The sequence below is a fragment of the Microcaecilia unicolor genome, chromosome 4, assembly GCF_901765095.1.
Source record: "Microcaecilia unicolor chromosome 4, aMicUni1.1, whole genome shotgun sequence".
In the NCBI taxonomy this organism is placed as follows: Eukaryota; Metazoa; Chordata; class Amphibia; order Gymnophiona; family Siphonopidae; genus Microcaecilia; species Microcaecilia unicolor.
In genome coordinates, this window is record NC_044034.1 from 369,363,104 (window position 1) to 369,382,156 (window position 19,053).

A 19,053-nucleotide genomic window follows, 5' to 3' on the forward strand; every position below is an offset into this window, starting at 1 on the left:
AAAGAAGTACCTGTATATACTGTGGAAACCACTTTGAATGTAGTTGGAAAAACCACAGAAAAGCAGTGTATCAACTCCCATTAACAAGATTCCAGGCGCAATCTCAAAGAGTAGCAACATTCCATGTAGAACCACAAAGAATAGCAAGATTCCGGAATCCTAAAGAGTGACAAGATTCCATGCAGAATCTCAAAGAGTAGCAACATTCCATGTAGAACCACAAAGAATAGCAAGATTCCGGAATCCTAAAGAGTGACAACATTCCATGCAGAATCTCAAAGAGTAGCAACATTCCATGTAGAACCTCAAAGAATAGCAAGATTCCGGAATCCTAAAGAGTGACAAGATTCCATGCAGAATCTCAAAGAGTAGCAACATTCCGTGCAGAACCCCAAATATTTTGTAGCGCCGGAAATGGTGCTCGCTGGGGGGTGGGGCTACTGCTGGGCTGCTGCGGCAGCCTGGCGGTACTTTCCTTCTAGCGAGCAGTAAGCCCGCAACTTTGTAAAAGGGCCTCAAAATCACTCTTCAAACTTGCTCATAGAATACATACTACTACTACTAGTACTTAACATTTCTAGAGCGCTACTAGGGTTACGCAGCGCTGTACAATTTAACAAAGAAGGACGTTTCCCTGCTCAGGTGAGCTACAATCTAAAGGACAAAATGTCAAGTTGGTGTAGTCTAGATTTCTGAGTATAGGTGTGGTTGTTAGGTGTCAAAGACGACATTGAAGAGGTGGGCTTTGAGCAGTGATTTGAGATGGGCAGGGAGGGGGCTTGGCGTATGTGCTCGGGGACTTTGTTCCACGCTTGAGGTGAGGCGAGGCAGAAAGGGACGGAGCCTGGAGTTGGCGGTGGTGGAGAAAGGTACTGAAAGGAGGGATTTGTCTAGAGAGCAGAGGTTACGGGTAGGAACGTAAGGGGAGATGAGGGTAGATAGGTAAGGAGGGGCTGCGGATCGAGTGCATTTGTAGGTTAGTAGGGAGAAGCTTGAACTGTATGCGGTACCTGATCAGAAGCCAGTGAAGTGACTTGAGGAGAGGGGTGATATGAGTATATCGGTCCAGGCGGAAGATAAGACTTGCAGCCGAGTTCTGAATGGACTGAAGGGGGGGATAGATGGCTAAGTGGGAGGCCAGTGAGGAGTAGGTTGCAGTAGTCAAGGCAAGAGGTAATGAGAGAGTGGATGAGAGTACGGGTGGTGTGCTCAGAGAGGAAAGGGTGAATTTTGCTAATGTTATAGAGGAAGAAGCGACAGGTCTTGGCTATCTGCTGGATATGGCAGAGAAGGAGAGGGAGGAGTCGAAGATGACACCGAGGTTGCGGGCAGATGAGACGGGGATGATGAGGGTGTTATCAACTGAAATAGAGAGTGGAGGGAGAGGAGAGGTGGGTTTGGGTGGGGAAGACAAGAAGTTCGGTCTTGGCCATGTTCAGTTTCAGGTGGCGATTGGACATCCATGCAGCAATGTCGGATAAGCAGGCCGATACTTTGGCCTGGGTTTCCGCAGTGATGTCTGGTGTGGAGAGATAAAGCTGGGTGTCGTCAGCATAGAGATGGTAGTGGAAGCCATGAGATGAAATTAGGGAGCCCAGGGAAGAGGTTGTAGATTGAGAAAAGGAGGGGTCCAAGGACAGATCCCTGGGGGACTCCGACAGAGAGTGGGATAGGGGAGGAGGACGAACCTGAGAGTGTACTCTGAAGTACGATGGGAGAGGTAAGAGGAGAACCAGGAGAGGACAGAGCCCTGGAATCCAAAGGAGGACAGAGTGTCAAGAAGTAAGTTATGATTGACAGTGTCAAAGGCGGCGGATAGGTCGAGGAGGATGAGGATGGAGTAGTGACCTTTGGATTTGGCAAGGAGTAGGTCATTGCAGACTTTAGATAGTGCCGTTTCTGTCGAGTGCAGGGGGCGAAAGCCGGATTGAAGCGGATCGAGAATGGCATGAGAGGAGAGAAAATCGAGGCAACGGCTGTGGACGGCGCGTTCAAGTATCTTGGAGAGGAAAGGTAGGAGGGAAATGGGGCGGTAGTTGGAGGGACAGGTAGGGTCAAGTGATGGCTTTTTAAGGAGGGGTGTGACTACGGCATGCTTGAAGGTGTCCGGGACAGTTGCAGTGGAAAGAGAGAGGTTAAGGATATGACAGATAGGGGGGGGGGGGTGATAGTAGGAGAGATGGTGTTAAGTAAGTTGGTGGTGATGGGGTCTGAGGAACAGGTGGTGCATTTCGAGGAGGAGAGGAGATGGGCAGTTTCCTCTTCAGTGATATCAGGAAAAGAGGAGAAGGAGGCCTGGGTTGGTTGGTTGAGGGAGTGGGTAATGGGATGAAGAGGAGGGGAGGGTTTGGTGGTGAATTCAAGGTGATCTTCTGGACCTTGTCGCGGAAGTAGTCAAGCCAGTGATTGAGGAGAGAGTGAGGGGGGGGGGGGAGCGGGAGGGCACTTTGAGGAGGGAATTGAGGGTGGCGAAGAGATGACGAGGGTTAGAGCTGAGGGAATTGGTCAATTGGGTATAATAGTCCTGTTTGGCGAGGAATAGGGAGGACTGGAAGGAGGATAACATGAATTTGTAGTGAATGAAATCAGTATGGGTGCGAGATTTCCTCCATAGGCGTTCAGCCGATCGGGTGCAGGAGCGAAGGTATCGGGTTGCCAGGGGTCAGCCAGGGTGGGGATTAGTACGCCTTGTGGGGCGGGAGACAGATGGTGCAAGGGTGTCAAGAGCAGAGGAGAGAGTGGCATTGTAAGTGGAGACAGCCTTGTCGACAGAATCTGAGGACATGGTGGAAGGGAGGCGATCAGAGATAATAGAGGATAAGGTGGGGGGGTCGACAGCCAGGAGATTCCTGGAAGTGGTGGTTAGAGTTGGGGCGGGACTGAGGGGGAGGGTGATGAAGTGTGAATGTGATCAGGTGATGGTCAGAGATAGGAAGAACTGATGTACAGAAATTGGAGGGTGAGCAGGTAGAAGAGAGGATGAGATCAAGACAGTGACCAGATTTGTGAGTAGGGGTGGTGGAGCTCACCTGGAGGTTGAAGGAGGAGGTTAGAGTGAGGAATTGAGAAGCGTATGAGTTGGATGGGTTATCAGTATGTATGTTGAAGTCACCAAGAATGAGGGATGGGGATGAGGGCTCAAGAAAAACGGAGAGCCAGGAATCGAAGTCGGTAAGGAAGGAAGGGAGGGACTTATCAGGGGGGCGGTAAATGACTGCAACTCTTAGTGGCAGCGGGTGGAATAGACGGATGGAGTGAACTTCAAAGGATGAGAAGTAGTGAGACTGAGGTAGGTGGAGAGGTTGAAAACTGCAGGAGGGCGAAAGTAGTATCCCGACACCGCCACCGCGGCCAGCTGGGCGGGGTGAATGGGAGAAGAGATAGCCTCCGTGGCATAGGGCAGCAATTGAGGCAGAGTCGTCAGGGGTGAGCCAGGTTTCAGTTAGGGCGAGCAGATGAAGGGAATGGGAGATGAAGAGATCGTGGGTGAAGGGAAGTTTGTTGGAGACTGAGTGGGCGTTCCACAGGGCACACGAGAAGGGGAGGGAGGAAGGGGAGAGGAGGGGAATGGAGATGAGATTGGAGATATTGCGGGAACATAGATGAGGCGAGGACAGGTGTGGGGGGCCTGGGTTGGGATTGATGTCTCCCGCGGATAGCAGGAGAAGGAGTAAGAGAGAGCGGAGAAGGATGGGGGAGGTAGGGCGACGAAGGCGACGAAGACGGGGTGCGCATAAGAGGAATGGGGAAGGGTTCATGGCGGGAAGGAAGTGTTGAAGGTTGAGAGCTAGGAAGGAGGAGGAGGTCAGTAGGGATGGTAAGGTGGTGGGGGACAGGGGTAGGTAGGGTGTTGCAATGGTGAGTGGGACGGGAGAGGACAAGGCTGGGCAGTGAGTTCGTGTGGGGAAAAGATTAGGGAGGGATAGGGCAATGAATAGAATGTGAGTGGGGGCCATAAGTGATAACTGAGATGATTCGGGCAGGTAGCCGGACTGGGAGACAGGCAGGTTGAGGTGAGCAGTCGGGGAGGAGAGTGATGAACTGGCGGGAAGATGGACTGGGAGACAGGCAGGCAGGTGAGCAGTTGGGCAGGAGAGTGATGAGCTGGTAGGAAGATGGACAGGAGAGTGATGAGCTGGTAGGTAGATGGACTGGGGCAGGCAGGAACAGGTGATTGGGTAGCGGGCAGGCAGGTCGATTGGCTAGCAGTTCGGTACCGTAGCAGGACTGGAACAGTCTGGAGTGGTTTGGAGCAGAAGAGAGCAGAGCTGGATCAGGCAGGCAGGTCGATTGGCTAGCAGTTCGGTACCGTAGCAGGACTGGAACAATCTGGAGTGGTTTGGAGCAGAAGAGAGCAGAGCTGGATCAGGCAACTGGAACAAGCTTGGTTAACTCGTGGGCAAGCTATACTCATCTAATATATGCTGCTCAAAACACAGCAACCAAGCTTCTATTTGGAAAAACGAGATTTGAAAGCGCCAAACCCCTACGAGAAAAACTGCACTGGCTGCCAATCAAAGAACACGTTGCATTCAAAATCTGCACCCTGGTTGATAAAATCATCTACGGAGATGCCCCGGGATACATGACAGACCTCATAGACCTACCAACCAGAAACGCATCAAGATCAACACGAACATACGTAAATCTCCAGCACCCAAGCTGCAAAGGACTCAAATACAAATCAACCTATTCATCCAGCTTTTCCTATATAAGTACACAATTATGGAATGCATTACCAAGCACTGTGAAAACAACAACCAACCACCTAAATGTCCGGAAATTACTAAGAACTTACCTGTTCAGAAAGGCATACTCTAATGATCCAACTTCAATGCCTTAACCCTGCAACACAACGAAACCAAAGCTCGTACTGGACATAACTCTTTCCCCTTACTATTCCCTAAAGTATCTGCAACACATGAACCGTACTCTACTACAACATCACTCTGTATTTGTTCATACCGATATTGGCGATCGCCTCTACAGTACTATTAAGCCACATTGAGCCTGCAAATATGTGGGAAATGCGGGATACAAATGTGACAAATAATAATAATAATGGTTTATTATCATACCAAAAACACCACTTATGTGCAGAAAAGGCTTTTAAGATTGAGGAATGTAAAGAAGGAATTTTCACACGGAAAAAAGGAGTCATAAAATTACACATCAATATATGTAGACACTGAATGGTAGGAATTTCTGTTATGCGTATTTTCAGTAAATTGGAGCTTAGAAGAAGTTTTAGTTGAATTGCTGTAGCCTTGAGAAACTTCTGATCCAACATGGATCAGTTATTCTTTATTGGATTCAACAAAAATTATTAAATAAGCAACACTGTGTGTCCTTCACCTATGTATATTTACACCTCTCCAGAGTAGTGTAGCCTCAATTCCTGCAGGTTGTGTGAGGTAACTTTATAAAGACACAAAGGAAGCAATTGCATAAGACAGATGCTAATATTTGCATGCCTGCTATGCAAATACATATTTAGAATAGTGGCATTTACATGCAATATATGTGCACATTCTTACATAAATGCCACCATTCTGTTTAAGCACTGTTCTGCAAATATTCAATTAACTTGCATTGCATGTATTTGCAAGGGACAGTATACAAATACCCGATTAACTTGCATAACGTGTATTTGCAAGGGCGTGTATACAAATAAATGACTAACTTTTGTAGCGTGTATTTGCAAGGGAGTGTGTACAAATAAATGACTAACTTATGTAGCGTGTATTTGCAAGGGAGTGTGTACAAATACCCAATTAACTTGCATTGCTTGTATTTGCAAGGGGCAGTACACAAATATTCGATTAACTTGCATAGTGTGTATTTGCAAGGGAATGTATATAAATATCCAATTAACATACGTAGCAAGTATTTTCAAGGGGGTGTATACAAATTCCTGATTAATTTACATAACATGTATTTGCAAGGGAGTGTGCACAAATACCCGAATAACTTACATTGTGTATATTTGCAAGGGACAATATACAAATACCCAATTAACTTACATTGCATGGATTTTCAAGAGAGTATATATGAATACCCAATTAAATTACGTTGTGTGTACTTTCAAGGGACTGTATACAAATTTTTATTTTTTATTTATTTATTTATTTTTTGTTACATTTGTACCCTGCACTTTCCCACTCATGGCAGGCTCAATGCAGCTTACATGGGGCAATGGAGGGTTAAGTGATTTGCCCATAGTCACAAGGAGCTGCCTGTGCCAGGAATCGAATACCCAATTAACTTAAATTGGATGTATTTGCAAGGGACTGTATACAAATACCTGATTAACTCGCATGGAGGGGCATAATCGAACGTCGCTGGCGATCTATTTTGGCGGCAGCGCTACAGCTGGCCAGAACCGTATTATTGAAAAAGATGGCCAGCCATCTTTTTTTTCGATAATACGGTTTAGCCCGGCCAAATGCTAGATTTTGCTGGGTTTGAGATGACCGGTTTTGTTTTTCAGCGATAATGGAAAAAAATGCCAGCGATCTCCAACCCGGCGACATCCAAGGCATTTGGTCGTGGGAGGAGTCAGCATTTGTAGTGCACTGGTCCCCCTGACATGCCAGGACACCAACCGGGCACACTAGGAGGCACTTCTAAGAGTTAAAAAAATATATATACAAATACCTCCCAGGTGCATAGCTCCCTTACCTTGGGTGCTGAGCCCCCCCAAATCCCCCCCAAAACCCACTCTCCACAACTCTACACCACTACCATAGTCCTTGTGGATGAAGGGGGCACCTACATGTGGGTGCAGTGGGTTTTTTGGGGGGGGGGGGGTTGGAGGGCTGAATACTTACCACCACAAGTGTAACAGGGAGGGGGGGTGGGCCTGGGTCCACCTGCCTGAAGTCCACTGCAAGTACCAACATAAACTGTTCCAGGGACCTGCATACTGCTATCAGGGAGCTGGGTATGACATTGAGGCTGGCATACAGGCTGTCAAAAAAGGTTTTTATTTTTATTGTTTTAGTGTGGGAGGGGGTTGGTGACCACTGGGGGAGTATGGGGCGGTCATCCCCCATTCCCTCCAGTGGTCATCTGGTCAGTTCAGGCACCTTTTTGGGGCTTGGTTGTGAAAATAAAAGGACCAAGTAAAAGCGGCAAAATATTAACGCCGCTTTTTTTTCCATTATCCGCAAAAGCCGGCCATCTGGTAGCCACGCCCATGCCCGTCCATGTCCCGCCTTCGCTTCGCCGCCGACACACTCCCTTGAAAAGCAGCAGAAAGGAACAATATCTATTTTGGATTTACAAAAAAAGAAATGTTTCTAGCAGGCACCGCTTTGCCAGATTCTCCCCAATAAACAGTAAACTCGAGTTTTGCATGGTCAAACGTGAGCAACCTGGGTTACCTAAATGGAAAATACCAGTATTTGCACCGCTTAGAACTTGACGGTCAAGCAAATTGCCCCATTCTCTTACATTCCTCAGTCCCTCCCTACCCTATGCACAGTATGAAAAGGGGACATGAGCAATCCCCAGCCTGCCGTACCCCATTGTCACCATATTCCAAACTGGCAGTGGCTAACCTGAGGTGGTGTCTACAGTAGAACGTGGCTTTGGTGGGGCAGGAACAACTGGAAACCACTCCTGCCCCTTTTTGGGACCTTGTCGGGTATTTGTGACCTGGATTGGCCACTGTTGGAAACAGAATGCTGGGCTCGATGGACCTTTGGTCTTTCCCAGTATGGCAACACTTATGTACTTATGTACTGTATTAGATTGTAAGCTCTTTGAGCAGGGACTGTCTTTCTTCTATGTTTGTGCAGCGCTGCGTACGCCTTGTAGCGCTATAGAAATGCTAAATAGTAGTAAATAGTAGTAGTACTTAGGATTCTGAATGGAATCTTGCTACTCTTTAGGGTTCTAATTGGAATGTTGCTACTCTTTGGGTTTCTGCCAGGTATTTGAAATTCTGCATGGAATCTTGTTATTCTTTAGAATTCTAGAATGTTGCCACTCTTTGGGGTTCTACATGGAATGTTGCTACTCTTTGGGTTTCTGCCAGGTATTTGTGACCTGGATTGGCCACTGTTGGAAACAGGATGCTGGGCTCGATGGACCTTTGGTCTTTCCCAGTATGGCAACACTTATGTACTTAACACCATAACTGTCGTAAGAGTGGTCTAGAGGGTAAGGGAAATAGGGAAAGGTCTCAAAAGGCGATCTTTTAAGTGTTAGACATGGGATTTTTTTTTTTTTTTGGAAGAAGGTGGGGACCAGGCCTAGCTGCTAGTTGGAAAATGGGAATGAATCGTTTTTGTTTTTCTTTTGATTTTCAAAACTAACAAAACGAAACAAAACAGGAAATTCTGTGGAGAGTTTCTGTTTCATTCTGAGTGAAAGCAGGTCTCTAGTCCCTAGAGTATTTCTTGACCTAGTGAAAGCATTTTCTCCCCCCGCTAATTTGCCAGTTTTATTTTAGCTTTTTAGAAAAGCTTTTCCTTCTTTCGGAATGCAGTCCCTGTAGAGCTAACGCTGCCCACTCATGACCTGGTTCACTGAGCTTTTTCACCATAGCACACATTACGAGAAAATCAATGTAATGACTCAGGCCTTTAACAGGGGAGTTGACGAGAGTGTATTTCTAACCTTGTCCTGGTAACACATTTAACATTTGTCAAGAGAATCCAGATTGAATATGCATGAGAGAGATTTGCATATACTGGATCTCCAGTGTGGGGGTACTCTTTGCCTGTACATAACGGTATATATGAAAATGCCTTTTATAAAATCACCCTGTAGGTTGAAGTAAATGTGTGCATTTTTATCCAGTTCAGGGGTGGAGTCTGAGGAGAGAAGGGGTGGAGCTGCAATTAACCTGCATACATTATACCAGTGGCGTAGTTGAGGGGTGCCACCGGGGCCTGGGCTCCCTCAAACTGGCTCTGGGGCCCCCAATTTGGCTGGTGGGGGTCCACAAACCCTGCCAGCTGTTTGTCTCACGCTGCTTTTACATTGCTAACTCCCTGCCCCGTTTTTCGGCGCCATGCATGAGCATGAACAGCGCTGAAAGCAAGACAGGGCGCCAGGCAATGTAAGAGCAGTGCGGGACAAACGCTTTAGCCAAGGTACCTTCCAGCGGCGGCGGGGAGGAGTGGGAGCGGCGGCAGCAGAAGCGGTACCTTCCAGCGGCGGGGGAGGGGGGCAGAGGTAGCGGTGGGAGGATGGCAGCAGGGAGGAGGGGCAAAATGTGCCCCCCCCCCACCTTGGGCTCTGGACCCCCTCCCGTCGAAGTCTGGATATGCCCCTGAATTATACTATACCCGCTTTGTTCTAGCTGTAGTTTATGGAGCCAGTTTTATGAAGATCCCTAGATGCTTATCTGTCTTTGTAAAGTAGGCTAAAGGTAGGTCGTTGCTTGACCTGCAAACATAGGTGGCCTGTTTATATGCAGAAATATCTTATACATATTGTATTATTATTATATTATTCTATAAAGCAGACCAGTTAGGTTTACCCCCAGGACAGTCATCTAGCAGATATTTGATCGGTCAATATATATATATTAATCTGTTACCATTGTCTGGAGATTGCGGCCCATTTCCTGGGTAAATCAGCAGTTTTATTTATTTATTGCATTTGTATCCCACATTTTCCCACCTCTTTGCAGGCTCAATGTGGCTTACAAAACATCATGGATAGTGGAAATGAGAAGAAGTTAAGCATTTGGAGTTACAGCAGGGTTTGTGTTGGATGGTAATGGATTGATTTACATTCATGGTATAAATGTGAGTTTCACATGACTTGGTCTTTGTGATGGGTCTTTAGTAGTTTCCGGAAGTTGGTTAGTTCATGGACCGCTTTTAGGTTCCATGGTAATGCGTTCCAGAGCTGTGCGCTCATATAAGAAAAGGTTGATGTGTACATTAGTTTGTACTTTAGACCTTTGCAGTTGGGGAAATGAAGATTGAGGAATGTGCGAGAAGATTTTTTAGCATTCCTGGATGGTAGGTCTATCAAGTCTGACATGTATGCTGGGGAATCGCCATGGATGATTTTATGTACCAGGGTACGTACTTTGAACTTGATGCGTTCTTTGAGTGGGAGCCCGTGTAGCTTCTCTCGTAGGGGTTTTGCACTCTCATATTTTGGTTTGCTAAATATGAGTCTGGCTGCCGTGTTCTGGGCTGTTTGGAGTCTTTTGAGTATTTGCTCCTTGCAGCCAGCGTAGAGTGAGTTGCAGTAATTAATTACTTAGTTCAATTACTTACTTAATTAATCAGTTCAATAATTAATTACAAGTTTGTCAAAAGTCCAGTGTGTTGTGTGTCGACAACGCACCATACATTTCTTCCTTCAATAACTTTTGTTTTTCCTGAAGAGCTACATATTGACCTCTGTTGCCGAAACATGGCCCATGTCGGGTCCGAAAATAAAGATCTGTTTGCTGTCCTCAGTCGCGGAAGGCCTTTTGTTGTTGTTTTGGTTTCCCTCTCTGTGTGCTCTTAAGGTGGGAGTGGGCCAGGCCTAGGCAGAGGTGTGGTCGGCTGTGACAACTAGCATACAAGTCTTTATATTTATTTATTTATTTATTTGTAACACTTATACCCCGCGCTTTCCCACTTATTAGCAGGTTCAATGCGGCTTACATAGTATAACAAGTTTACAAAGTAACATAGAATGGATAACGATTGCAATATTGTGTATAAAGAGGTGGTCAATTAGATGTGGGTAAATAAGATGGGTAAGGGAGGACGGTGGTAAAGGTAGGGAAGTGGGGGGGGGGTGTATTGGGAAAGCGTGTTGTTAATTATGGAAGAATATATAGTGAGGGTTTGGAAGAGGGATGAATTTACTGGTAGTGCTCCAACCTGCACTGCTGATCCCGTTCTCCAACAGTCCCTGACACCCTGTGCAACACCAGAGCCCCTCCTACTGCTTTTTAACCCTGCCCACAACCTCCCTGCCCCCAGATTGCAACTCCCCATAGAGTCCAACCCCCTCCTCCCCTCCCAGCTCATACCTGTTGACAGCATTAGTGGATATGGGAAAAAGTGGGATGTTTGACCACGGAAACCAAAGACTGGAGAGATGAATTCTTCTAAAAGCAAATGTTTATTAGATAAAAAGACTCGACACAAACGCTGTGTTTCGGCCGCTAGGCCTGCATCAGGAGTCTCACTGGGCGGAGAGCATCTGATGCGCAGATGTTGGAGAATATGAATTGGTTAAGTATGAAGTCAAAGTAGTCGGTCTTGCATAAGTGCTTCCCAAGCTTACTCAGCAGACTTCGCAATGCTATGTTGACTGGCAGCTTAACCAGTTCATATTCTCCAACATCTGCGCATCAGATGCTCTCCGCCCAGTGAGACTCCTGATGCAGGCCTAGCGGCCGAAACACAGCGTTTGTGTCGAGTCTTTTTATCTAATGAACGTTTGCTTTTAGAAGAATTCATCTCTCCAGTCTTTGGTTTCCGTGGTCAAACATCCCACTTTTTCCCGTATCCTGTGTCCTCCGTGGGAAGTTCTAGATCTCGGCCTTTGGTGGATTATCCTGGACAGCATTGGTGGTACAGTGGTCCTGGGTGGCAGTCCTCCCCTTCTGCGGCTGCCTGGCTTGCAGCCGTCCTCCAAATTGGCACCTCTGCCCTCTGGCAGTATTGTCTTGGAGGGTGGTGTCAACTTTGACCACTGTTCCATCAATGGGAGGGAAGGGGGGACTGGATTATATAGGGGGGTTGCAGTCTGGGTTTAGTGTTATGGCTTGGGAGCAGGGTTAAAAAGTGTGGGGGGGGGGGGTTCAAAGGGAGGAGGGGCTCAGTGTTGCATGGGGTGTCAGGGACTGTTGGGGATGCAGTACTGTGGTGACTTTGTCACTTCTTTATTTTTAATGGCTGTTCCTCCTGTGCAGGTAAACAATGCCATGTTGAGTGGTAACTCTTTGTCCTCTGCAGCGAATGCATCAGTGGAGGAGTGGCCTAGTGGTTAGAGCACCAGTCTTGCAATCTAGAGGTGGCCGGTTCTAACCCCACTGCTGCTCCTTGTGATCTTGGGCAAGTCAGTTAACCCTCCATTGCCTCAGGTACAAACTTAGATTGTGAACCCTCCTGGAACAGAGAAACATCCAGTATACCTGAATGTAACTCACCTTGAGCTACTACTGAAAAAGGTGTGAACAAAATCTAAATACATTTATGGAATGTTGCTACTATTGAAGATTCTACATGGAATGTTGGTACTATTTGAGATTCTAGATGGAATGTTGCTATAGTGGAGGAGTGGCCTAGTGGTTAGAGCAGTGGTCTTGCAATCCAGAGGTGGCCGATTCAAATCCCACTGCTGCTCCTTGTGATCTTGGGCAAGTCACTTAACCCTCCATTGCCTCAGGTACAAACTTAGATTGTGAGCCCTCCTGGGACAGAGAAATATCCAGAGTACCTGAATGTAACTCACCTTGAGCTACTACTGAAAAGGTGTGAGCAAAATCTAAATAAATAAAATCAACTGTGTGGTATGTGCAAAACTTAGTAGAAGGGTCCCTAAAAGGAATGCAATAAAGAAAATGTTTGCCTTTACAAATGGGACTTTTCCAGGGCTCAGTGTGTTGTGGGAAAATACTTTAGAAATTAGGTTTAAACTGTTTTGCAATAACTTTATTGAACTATAGAATTTCCTACAAGGGAAGAGAGGCTACCTCTGGTAAAACTTATTTTATTGTGCAACCGTTTGGCTTGTGGTTCCAATCCCCACTCCCCAGATCCCAGCTTCTCGTGAACTACCCCCAAATCTACCATAGTTCCCCTCAGTTATGGCTGCACATTAATTCAGCTGTACTTCATGTCTGATTTCATGAAGCAGGTCCAATGGATTGAGGTTTCTGAGAACTCTTTCTTTCTGCTTTCAGACAAAGGAAAAAGGCTCCACGAGAGTTCACGCTCTGAATAATGTGAACAAAGCACTTCAGATCCTGCAGAAGAATAACGTAAGTTACCCATCGGGGCAGGGGCCAGAATTCTCAGCAGACGGTATCTGTAGGGGTTAATTGTATAAATCGGCATGTTTTGCTCTGTCTCCTGATAGTCTCGTTCTACTCAGGGATTAGCAGGCAGATAACCAGAGTATAGAACATCACTGTGAAGACTCAGAACTCTTGAACCAAAATCTTCTTTAATGCAAATTCAAACAAAAGGAAATAGCTTACAGTTAGACGTGCTGGACAAGTGTCTCTGCCTTGCAGAACTGGGAGTCTGTTCTCTACCAGCCAGGAGATCTCAGCACCAAGCTGACAGAGTAGATGCTGTGGAGAATACTTTATAAACTGGTAAAAACTTGGTCATTTTACAGCAGCTGGAAAGGAGAGTATGCAACATGTACAGTAAAGTCCGCTTACAGTTCTTAGAGAACCACACCACAGGCACACACTCAACCCCCAAAAGAAGAGAAAAGACACTGGCTACAGCCCAGTATACACAGGGACCAAGGGTCAGCTAATAGAAAAAGTTTCACAAGGGATAGAGAACAGGGACAGGTGCTGGGGAACAGCCTATCACAAGAGAACTACAATTACATCCTACCTAAAGAGCACAAAACACATGTAAGCAACAAGTACCCTGCCTCCATGAATATGGAATTAGAACATGGCAGTTACATGTGTTATAGGCAGCCATAATTGGTAGCTACCTGTGAATGTGCATGTAGAGTCTAAATGCTACAGTGCATCACTATAGGGGGTGTCTATGTGGGCGGGTCATGGCCTGTCTTCAAGTGATGCACATAGTTTTTATAATACTAGTGGAACCAAGCCCGTTTCGTCAACAATGAAACGGGCCCTAGGAAGGCTCTTGTGTAAGCGTTTTTTTCTCTCTTCCCTGCCCTCCCCTCCATGTCCAGCGATTCTTCCCTCCCCTCCCCTCCCATCCCATGCCCTCCATGTCAAGCGATTCTCCTCTTCCATGCCCTCCCATCTGTGTCCCGCGATTCTCTCCTCTCCTCCTATCCCATGCATGTCCATCGATTTTCCTCTGCCCTGCCCTCAATGTCCCGCGATTCTCTTCTCCCCTCCATGTCCAGTGATTTGTACCTGAACGTTCTTTGACTTGCTGGCTCCCGTTCCGTTTGTAACATCCTGACATCAGCTCGCTTCCAGCGTTCTCTTCTCTCTCACTGTTCTGCCCTCCTCTGACACCATTACGTCTTTACTCGAAGGTGGGACAGTGAGAGGGAAGGCAACGCTGGAGACTTGCTGACGTCAGGAGATGTTACGAACCCAGCCAGCCAGAGAATGTTAGAGGTACAAATTGTTATATAGGATTATCCATTACATGTGTCACTTGGTGCCCTTTTACACCTGTCTTGAAATGGCATGAATGGTCGCACCTAAACTTAGGTTTGCCTGTACCGTCTTCTACTAGCATTCTATAAGAGCATCTCGGTACATATATGTCGTTACAGAACTGGCACCCAGTACTCGGCATCAGTGGCAATTAACAAAACTGCCCGCTGAGGGCTGTAGATAAGAGCTGAAACCCTGACTCCAGAGGCACCAAACCATAGTAAATGTTGGCTGATAAGACCTGGTTGGTCCATCCAGTTCTACCTGTCAAGGTAGCTGGACTTGAATCTGTCACTCTACACAGGTTCCACCAGTGGCATAGCTACGTGGGGCCACGGGGGCCTGGGCCTCCCATAGATTTGGCCCTGGACCCCCCTGCTGACAACCCTCTCGACCCCCCCCCACGCCGCCAACCCGCTGTTGCCATCGCCTACCTTTGCTGGTGGAGGACCCCAGCCCCCACCAGCCGAGGTCCTCTTCTTCCAGCGCAAGGCTTCGTTCTGTTTCTGAGTCTGACGTCAGGATGTCAGACTCAGAAACAGAGTGAAGCCTTGCGCCGGAATAAGAGGACCTCGGCTGGTGGGGGCTGGGGTCCCCCACCAGCAAAGGTAGGCGACGGCGGGTTGGCAAAGGGAGGGGAGATCGAGTGGGTCGTCGGCAGGGGGGGGATCAAAGTTGTTGGTGATGGCGGTGGCACCGGGGGGGGGGGGTAGGCGCCCCCGGGGGGGGGGGGCTAAAATGTTCCCCCTCACCTCGGGCTCTGGACCCCCCTCCCGCCAAATTCTGGCTACGCTCCTGGGTTCCACGTCTTTATAATTAAACACTGGCACACTTAATCTCTCTCTCCCTGCCAATTTTGGCGCACAGGCTGTAGAAGTCTGCAAAGCCCCAGTCCTTCTTCCCATCTACTGCCATCGAAGCTCACTCCAGCCTGAATCCTGATCTGTTTTTTTTTGCCAGTTATGGGACCCAAACTATTTCTAAATCCAGACAGTCCTGTATAGGCAGTTCAGTCTCACCCACAGGCTCTGCTGGAGCAGGGACTGTCCTTCCATGTTAAATTGTACAGCGCTGCGTAACCCTAGTAGCGCTTTAGAAATGTTAAGTAGTAGTAGTAATTCTCTGTTTGTGCCGAGTGGAATCCAAACAGCGTAAAATTCATAGCCCTAGAGCTGCCAAAAAGTGGTTGAGCAAAATAAACTATCCTCATTTCACTTGAAATGCTCTTTGAAGAGGAGACATCAAGCAACATTTTTTTTTTTGGTTGTTGTTGTTTTGAATTTGAATGTAAATCTGTTGAAATGTGAAGCAGACAAAGAATTCGTTCAGCTGAAAGATCGCTTTGGCTGTCACATCTACGACTTGTGAAGTGTTTGCCAAAAGTGTGATGTAAATGGATTAAATTCCCTAGGATGCCAGGGAGTTTATTTTTTGAGCCTGGCACGATTACCAATGCAATTGAGTAGATATTTGAGGAACCATGATCAAAATTCTCATTCTGTTCAGTCAGATTTCTGAGGAAGGGGGGTAAATATTCCACTCAGGCTCATCCTCTTTCCAGACATTTGAGCTTTGCCAGATATGTTCATTTATTCTCAGACTCTGAGGTCTGTTTTTAAGTGTTTTTCAGGGATAAATGTGTTTGTTCATTTAAGATACATAGAGGGGCATTTTTGATATGAAGTCCAAATCTGACTTTGGATGGGTTTTTTTGTTTGTTTGTTTTTTGTTACATTTGTACCCCGCGCTTTCCCACTCATGGCAGGCTCAATGCGGCAGGCAATGGAGGGTTAAGTGACTTGCCCAGAGTCACAAGGAGCTGCCTGTGCTGGGAATCGAACTCAGTTCCTCAGGACCAAAGTCCTAACCACTAGGCCACTCCTCCACTGTTGGTACTATTTGAGATTCTACATGGAATGTTGCTATTCCACTAGCAACATTCCATGTAGAAGTCGGCCCTTGCAGATCACCAATGTGGCCGCGCAGGCTTCTGTGAGTCTGACGTCCTGCACGTACGTGCAGGACGTCAGACTCACAGAGACAGAAGCCTGCGCAGCCTTCTACATGGAATGTTGCTAGTGGAATAGCAACATTCCATGTAGAATCTCCAATAGTATCTATTTTATTTTTGTTACATTTGTACCCTGCGCTTTCCCACTCATGGCAGGCTCAATGTGGCAGGCAATGGAGGGTTAAGTGACTTGCCCAGAGTCACAAGGAGCTGCCTGTGCTGGGAATCAAACTCAGTTCCTCAGTTCCCCAGGACCAAAGTCCACCACCCTAACCACTAGGCCACTCCTCCACCTGAAAACATCCATAAATCAAGTGAAAATGAGCATTTTCAAACCACAAAAACATCTATTTTCTGTTCTTTGAAAATGGCCATTTCGTAGATGATGATGTACTTAGAACGTCTATCTTTTTTGGACCATTAAAAAAAAACCCCATCCATAATATTAATTCAAAAGGAGTGAAGCCTGTGAAACTGGGATTACCTTAATCAGTGGGAATTGGATTAGAGACTCAAGTGTTCGCATTGTTAAATAATTTCTGGTTTTAAAAGAGAAAAAATGAAATTAGGTGTATTATTTTTTTTTACTAATATTGGACAATAAGTATGTTTCCCAACGAAATAAATTGACTATACACCGTTTTGGGTTTGAAGAAGCCAACCAGACGATCAATGTGGAATAATGATTCAGATAAATGATAACTGGGGATAATCAGGTTAATACCACGTTTTTTTTTTCTGTTTACTGTTGTTTAGTTGATCTCCTTGTCTTGTTTCACTCTCCCTATTTTGTGGTCTAAGGAAGAGAATAGAATTACCTGATTGAAATAATTTTTGTGTATTACTTTTTCTGTATTTTTGGCAAGTTATTTTATTGCTTGTTACAGGGGCGTAGCTAGACTTCAGATTTTGGGTGGGCCTAGACAACAAGTGGGTGGGCACCAAGTGTTCTACCCCCTCCCCCACCAACTTAAAATATATCTCAGCTGGTGGAAAAACACTGCTCTCCACCTTGGCAGCCTGCAGCAGGCATGCGCTGAAAACTGAGCATGCGCAGGTGCCAGCTTAGGAAGCTCAGACTGCTGAAGTGGAGAGCAATGTTTTCAGCACCTTCGGGGGGGAGATCTTCAACTGCCAGAGCTTGGGATCCCCACTAGCTACCACTAAATGAGTGCTGCTGTTAGGTGGGCCTGAGTCCTAAGTGGGTGGGCCGAGGCCCACCTGTGGCTACGCCACTAGCTTTTAAATTTGAATTCTTATAAATAAATGTTTTAAAAAAAAAACCCGTCCAAGTGAAAAATGCACAAAATCAAGCCATTGGGAAGTGGGCGGAGCCAACTTTCCTAGTAGACTGGCCACACAGGCATCCCAGCAGAGCAGTGGGGCACCCTAGGGGGCACTGGAGTGGACTTCACATCATTATTGCCAGGTGGGCGGTTTTCCCGCCCAATTGGGCGGTTTTCCGCGACCCGCCGCGGGAAATTTTTGCCCGCGGCGGGTCGCGGTTTTTTGGGCTTCTTTTTCTTCTTTTCCGCGGTTTTTCGCGGTTTTTTTCGGCCGCGGGGGCGGGGTTAGTGACGTTGTGGGTGGGGTTAGTGACGTTTTGGGCGGGGTTAGTGACGTTCTGGGCGGGGCCGGTGACGGGGGAGGCGGGGCCGATGACGGGGAGGCGGGGCCGGTGACTGTGGAGGCGGGGCCGATGACGGCGGGGGCGGGGGTGGGGGTGTCAGGGGCGGGGTTTGAGTTTGGGCGGGTTTTGGGCTGGTTTTTGGCCTGGATTGGGTGTGAAAAAAATTTTCCACCTGGCAACCCTGCTTCACATATAAAATTCTAGGCACACATCTCACCAATACCTCCTTATGTTGTATGGTGAGCCCTTCAAAACCAACGATTTCTTTTTGTTTATGGACCAAAAAACAAACCGTCCAAAGCACAAAACCTTGTTAGAAACAGTATTTTCGAAAACAAAAGATATACTTTTTTTTCTCAAAAATGACATATTCTTTCCTATTCGGATTTTCGACGTTTTTTGCAAAACGTCAAAAGTCAGACTTAGACGTCATATGGAAAATGCCCCTCCACATCGCATGGCTACATTATTATGTTTTATTCACTTTATTGCTTGTTTGTAAGCCACATTGAACTTGAATCTATTTCAGGCTAATGTAGGGTATAAATGGCATAAATTAATAAATAAATAAATAGTTCCCGCTGCTTCCCAGAACATGCAGATATAATATTAAACTATGACCATGACAGGCCTTGGAATAAAGGTTAATAAGCAAATATATCAAATTTGAATAACACATAAAATGTTTAAAATATATTTGTTTATAGGACTAATATAATGCTTTTGTTGAGGAACCTGAAAACTGAACCGTGCACTTGTGATCTTGTGTTTTCTAACACTCCAGGTTGACTTGGTGAACATTGGAAGCACAGACATAGTAGATGGCAATCATAAACTGACCCTAGGCTTGATCTGGAGTATAATCCTCCATTGGCAGGTAAGAAATGATGGCACATTACCTTTTCTGCTGTTTAGAAGACAAGTGTCTGGTCTAATGGCAGGCACAGGGTTACCATATTTTGTCCCCCAAAAAGGAGGACACATGCCCCGCCCCACCCCTTTCACACCCACCCCGCCCCTGCCACGCCCTCGCTCCGCCCCCTGCCACGTTTTCCCCTCCCCCCTGTCACACACCCCGTCACCCCCCCCTCCCCGTCACCCCCT

At 46.7% G+C, this 19,053-nt stretch overlaps 1 protein-coding gene across 1 annotated transcript in view; it reads left to right on the top strand.

Annotated features, from left to right (window-relative positions):
- Window positions 1–19,053, top strand: part of DMD (dystrophin) — a 2,615,032-nt gene that overhangs the window by 513,744 nt on the left and 2,082,235 nt on the right. Inside the window, exons 4-5 of the mRNA XM_030202363.1 lie at window positions 12,881–12,958; window positions 18,734–18,826. Of these exons, the coding sequence (XP_030058223.1) occupies window positions 12,881–12,958; window positions 18,734–18,826 (171 nt within the window). The remainder of the gene's footprint in view (window positions 1–12,880; window positions 12,959–18,733; window positions 18,827–19,053) is intronic.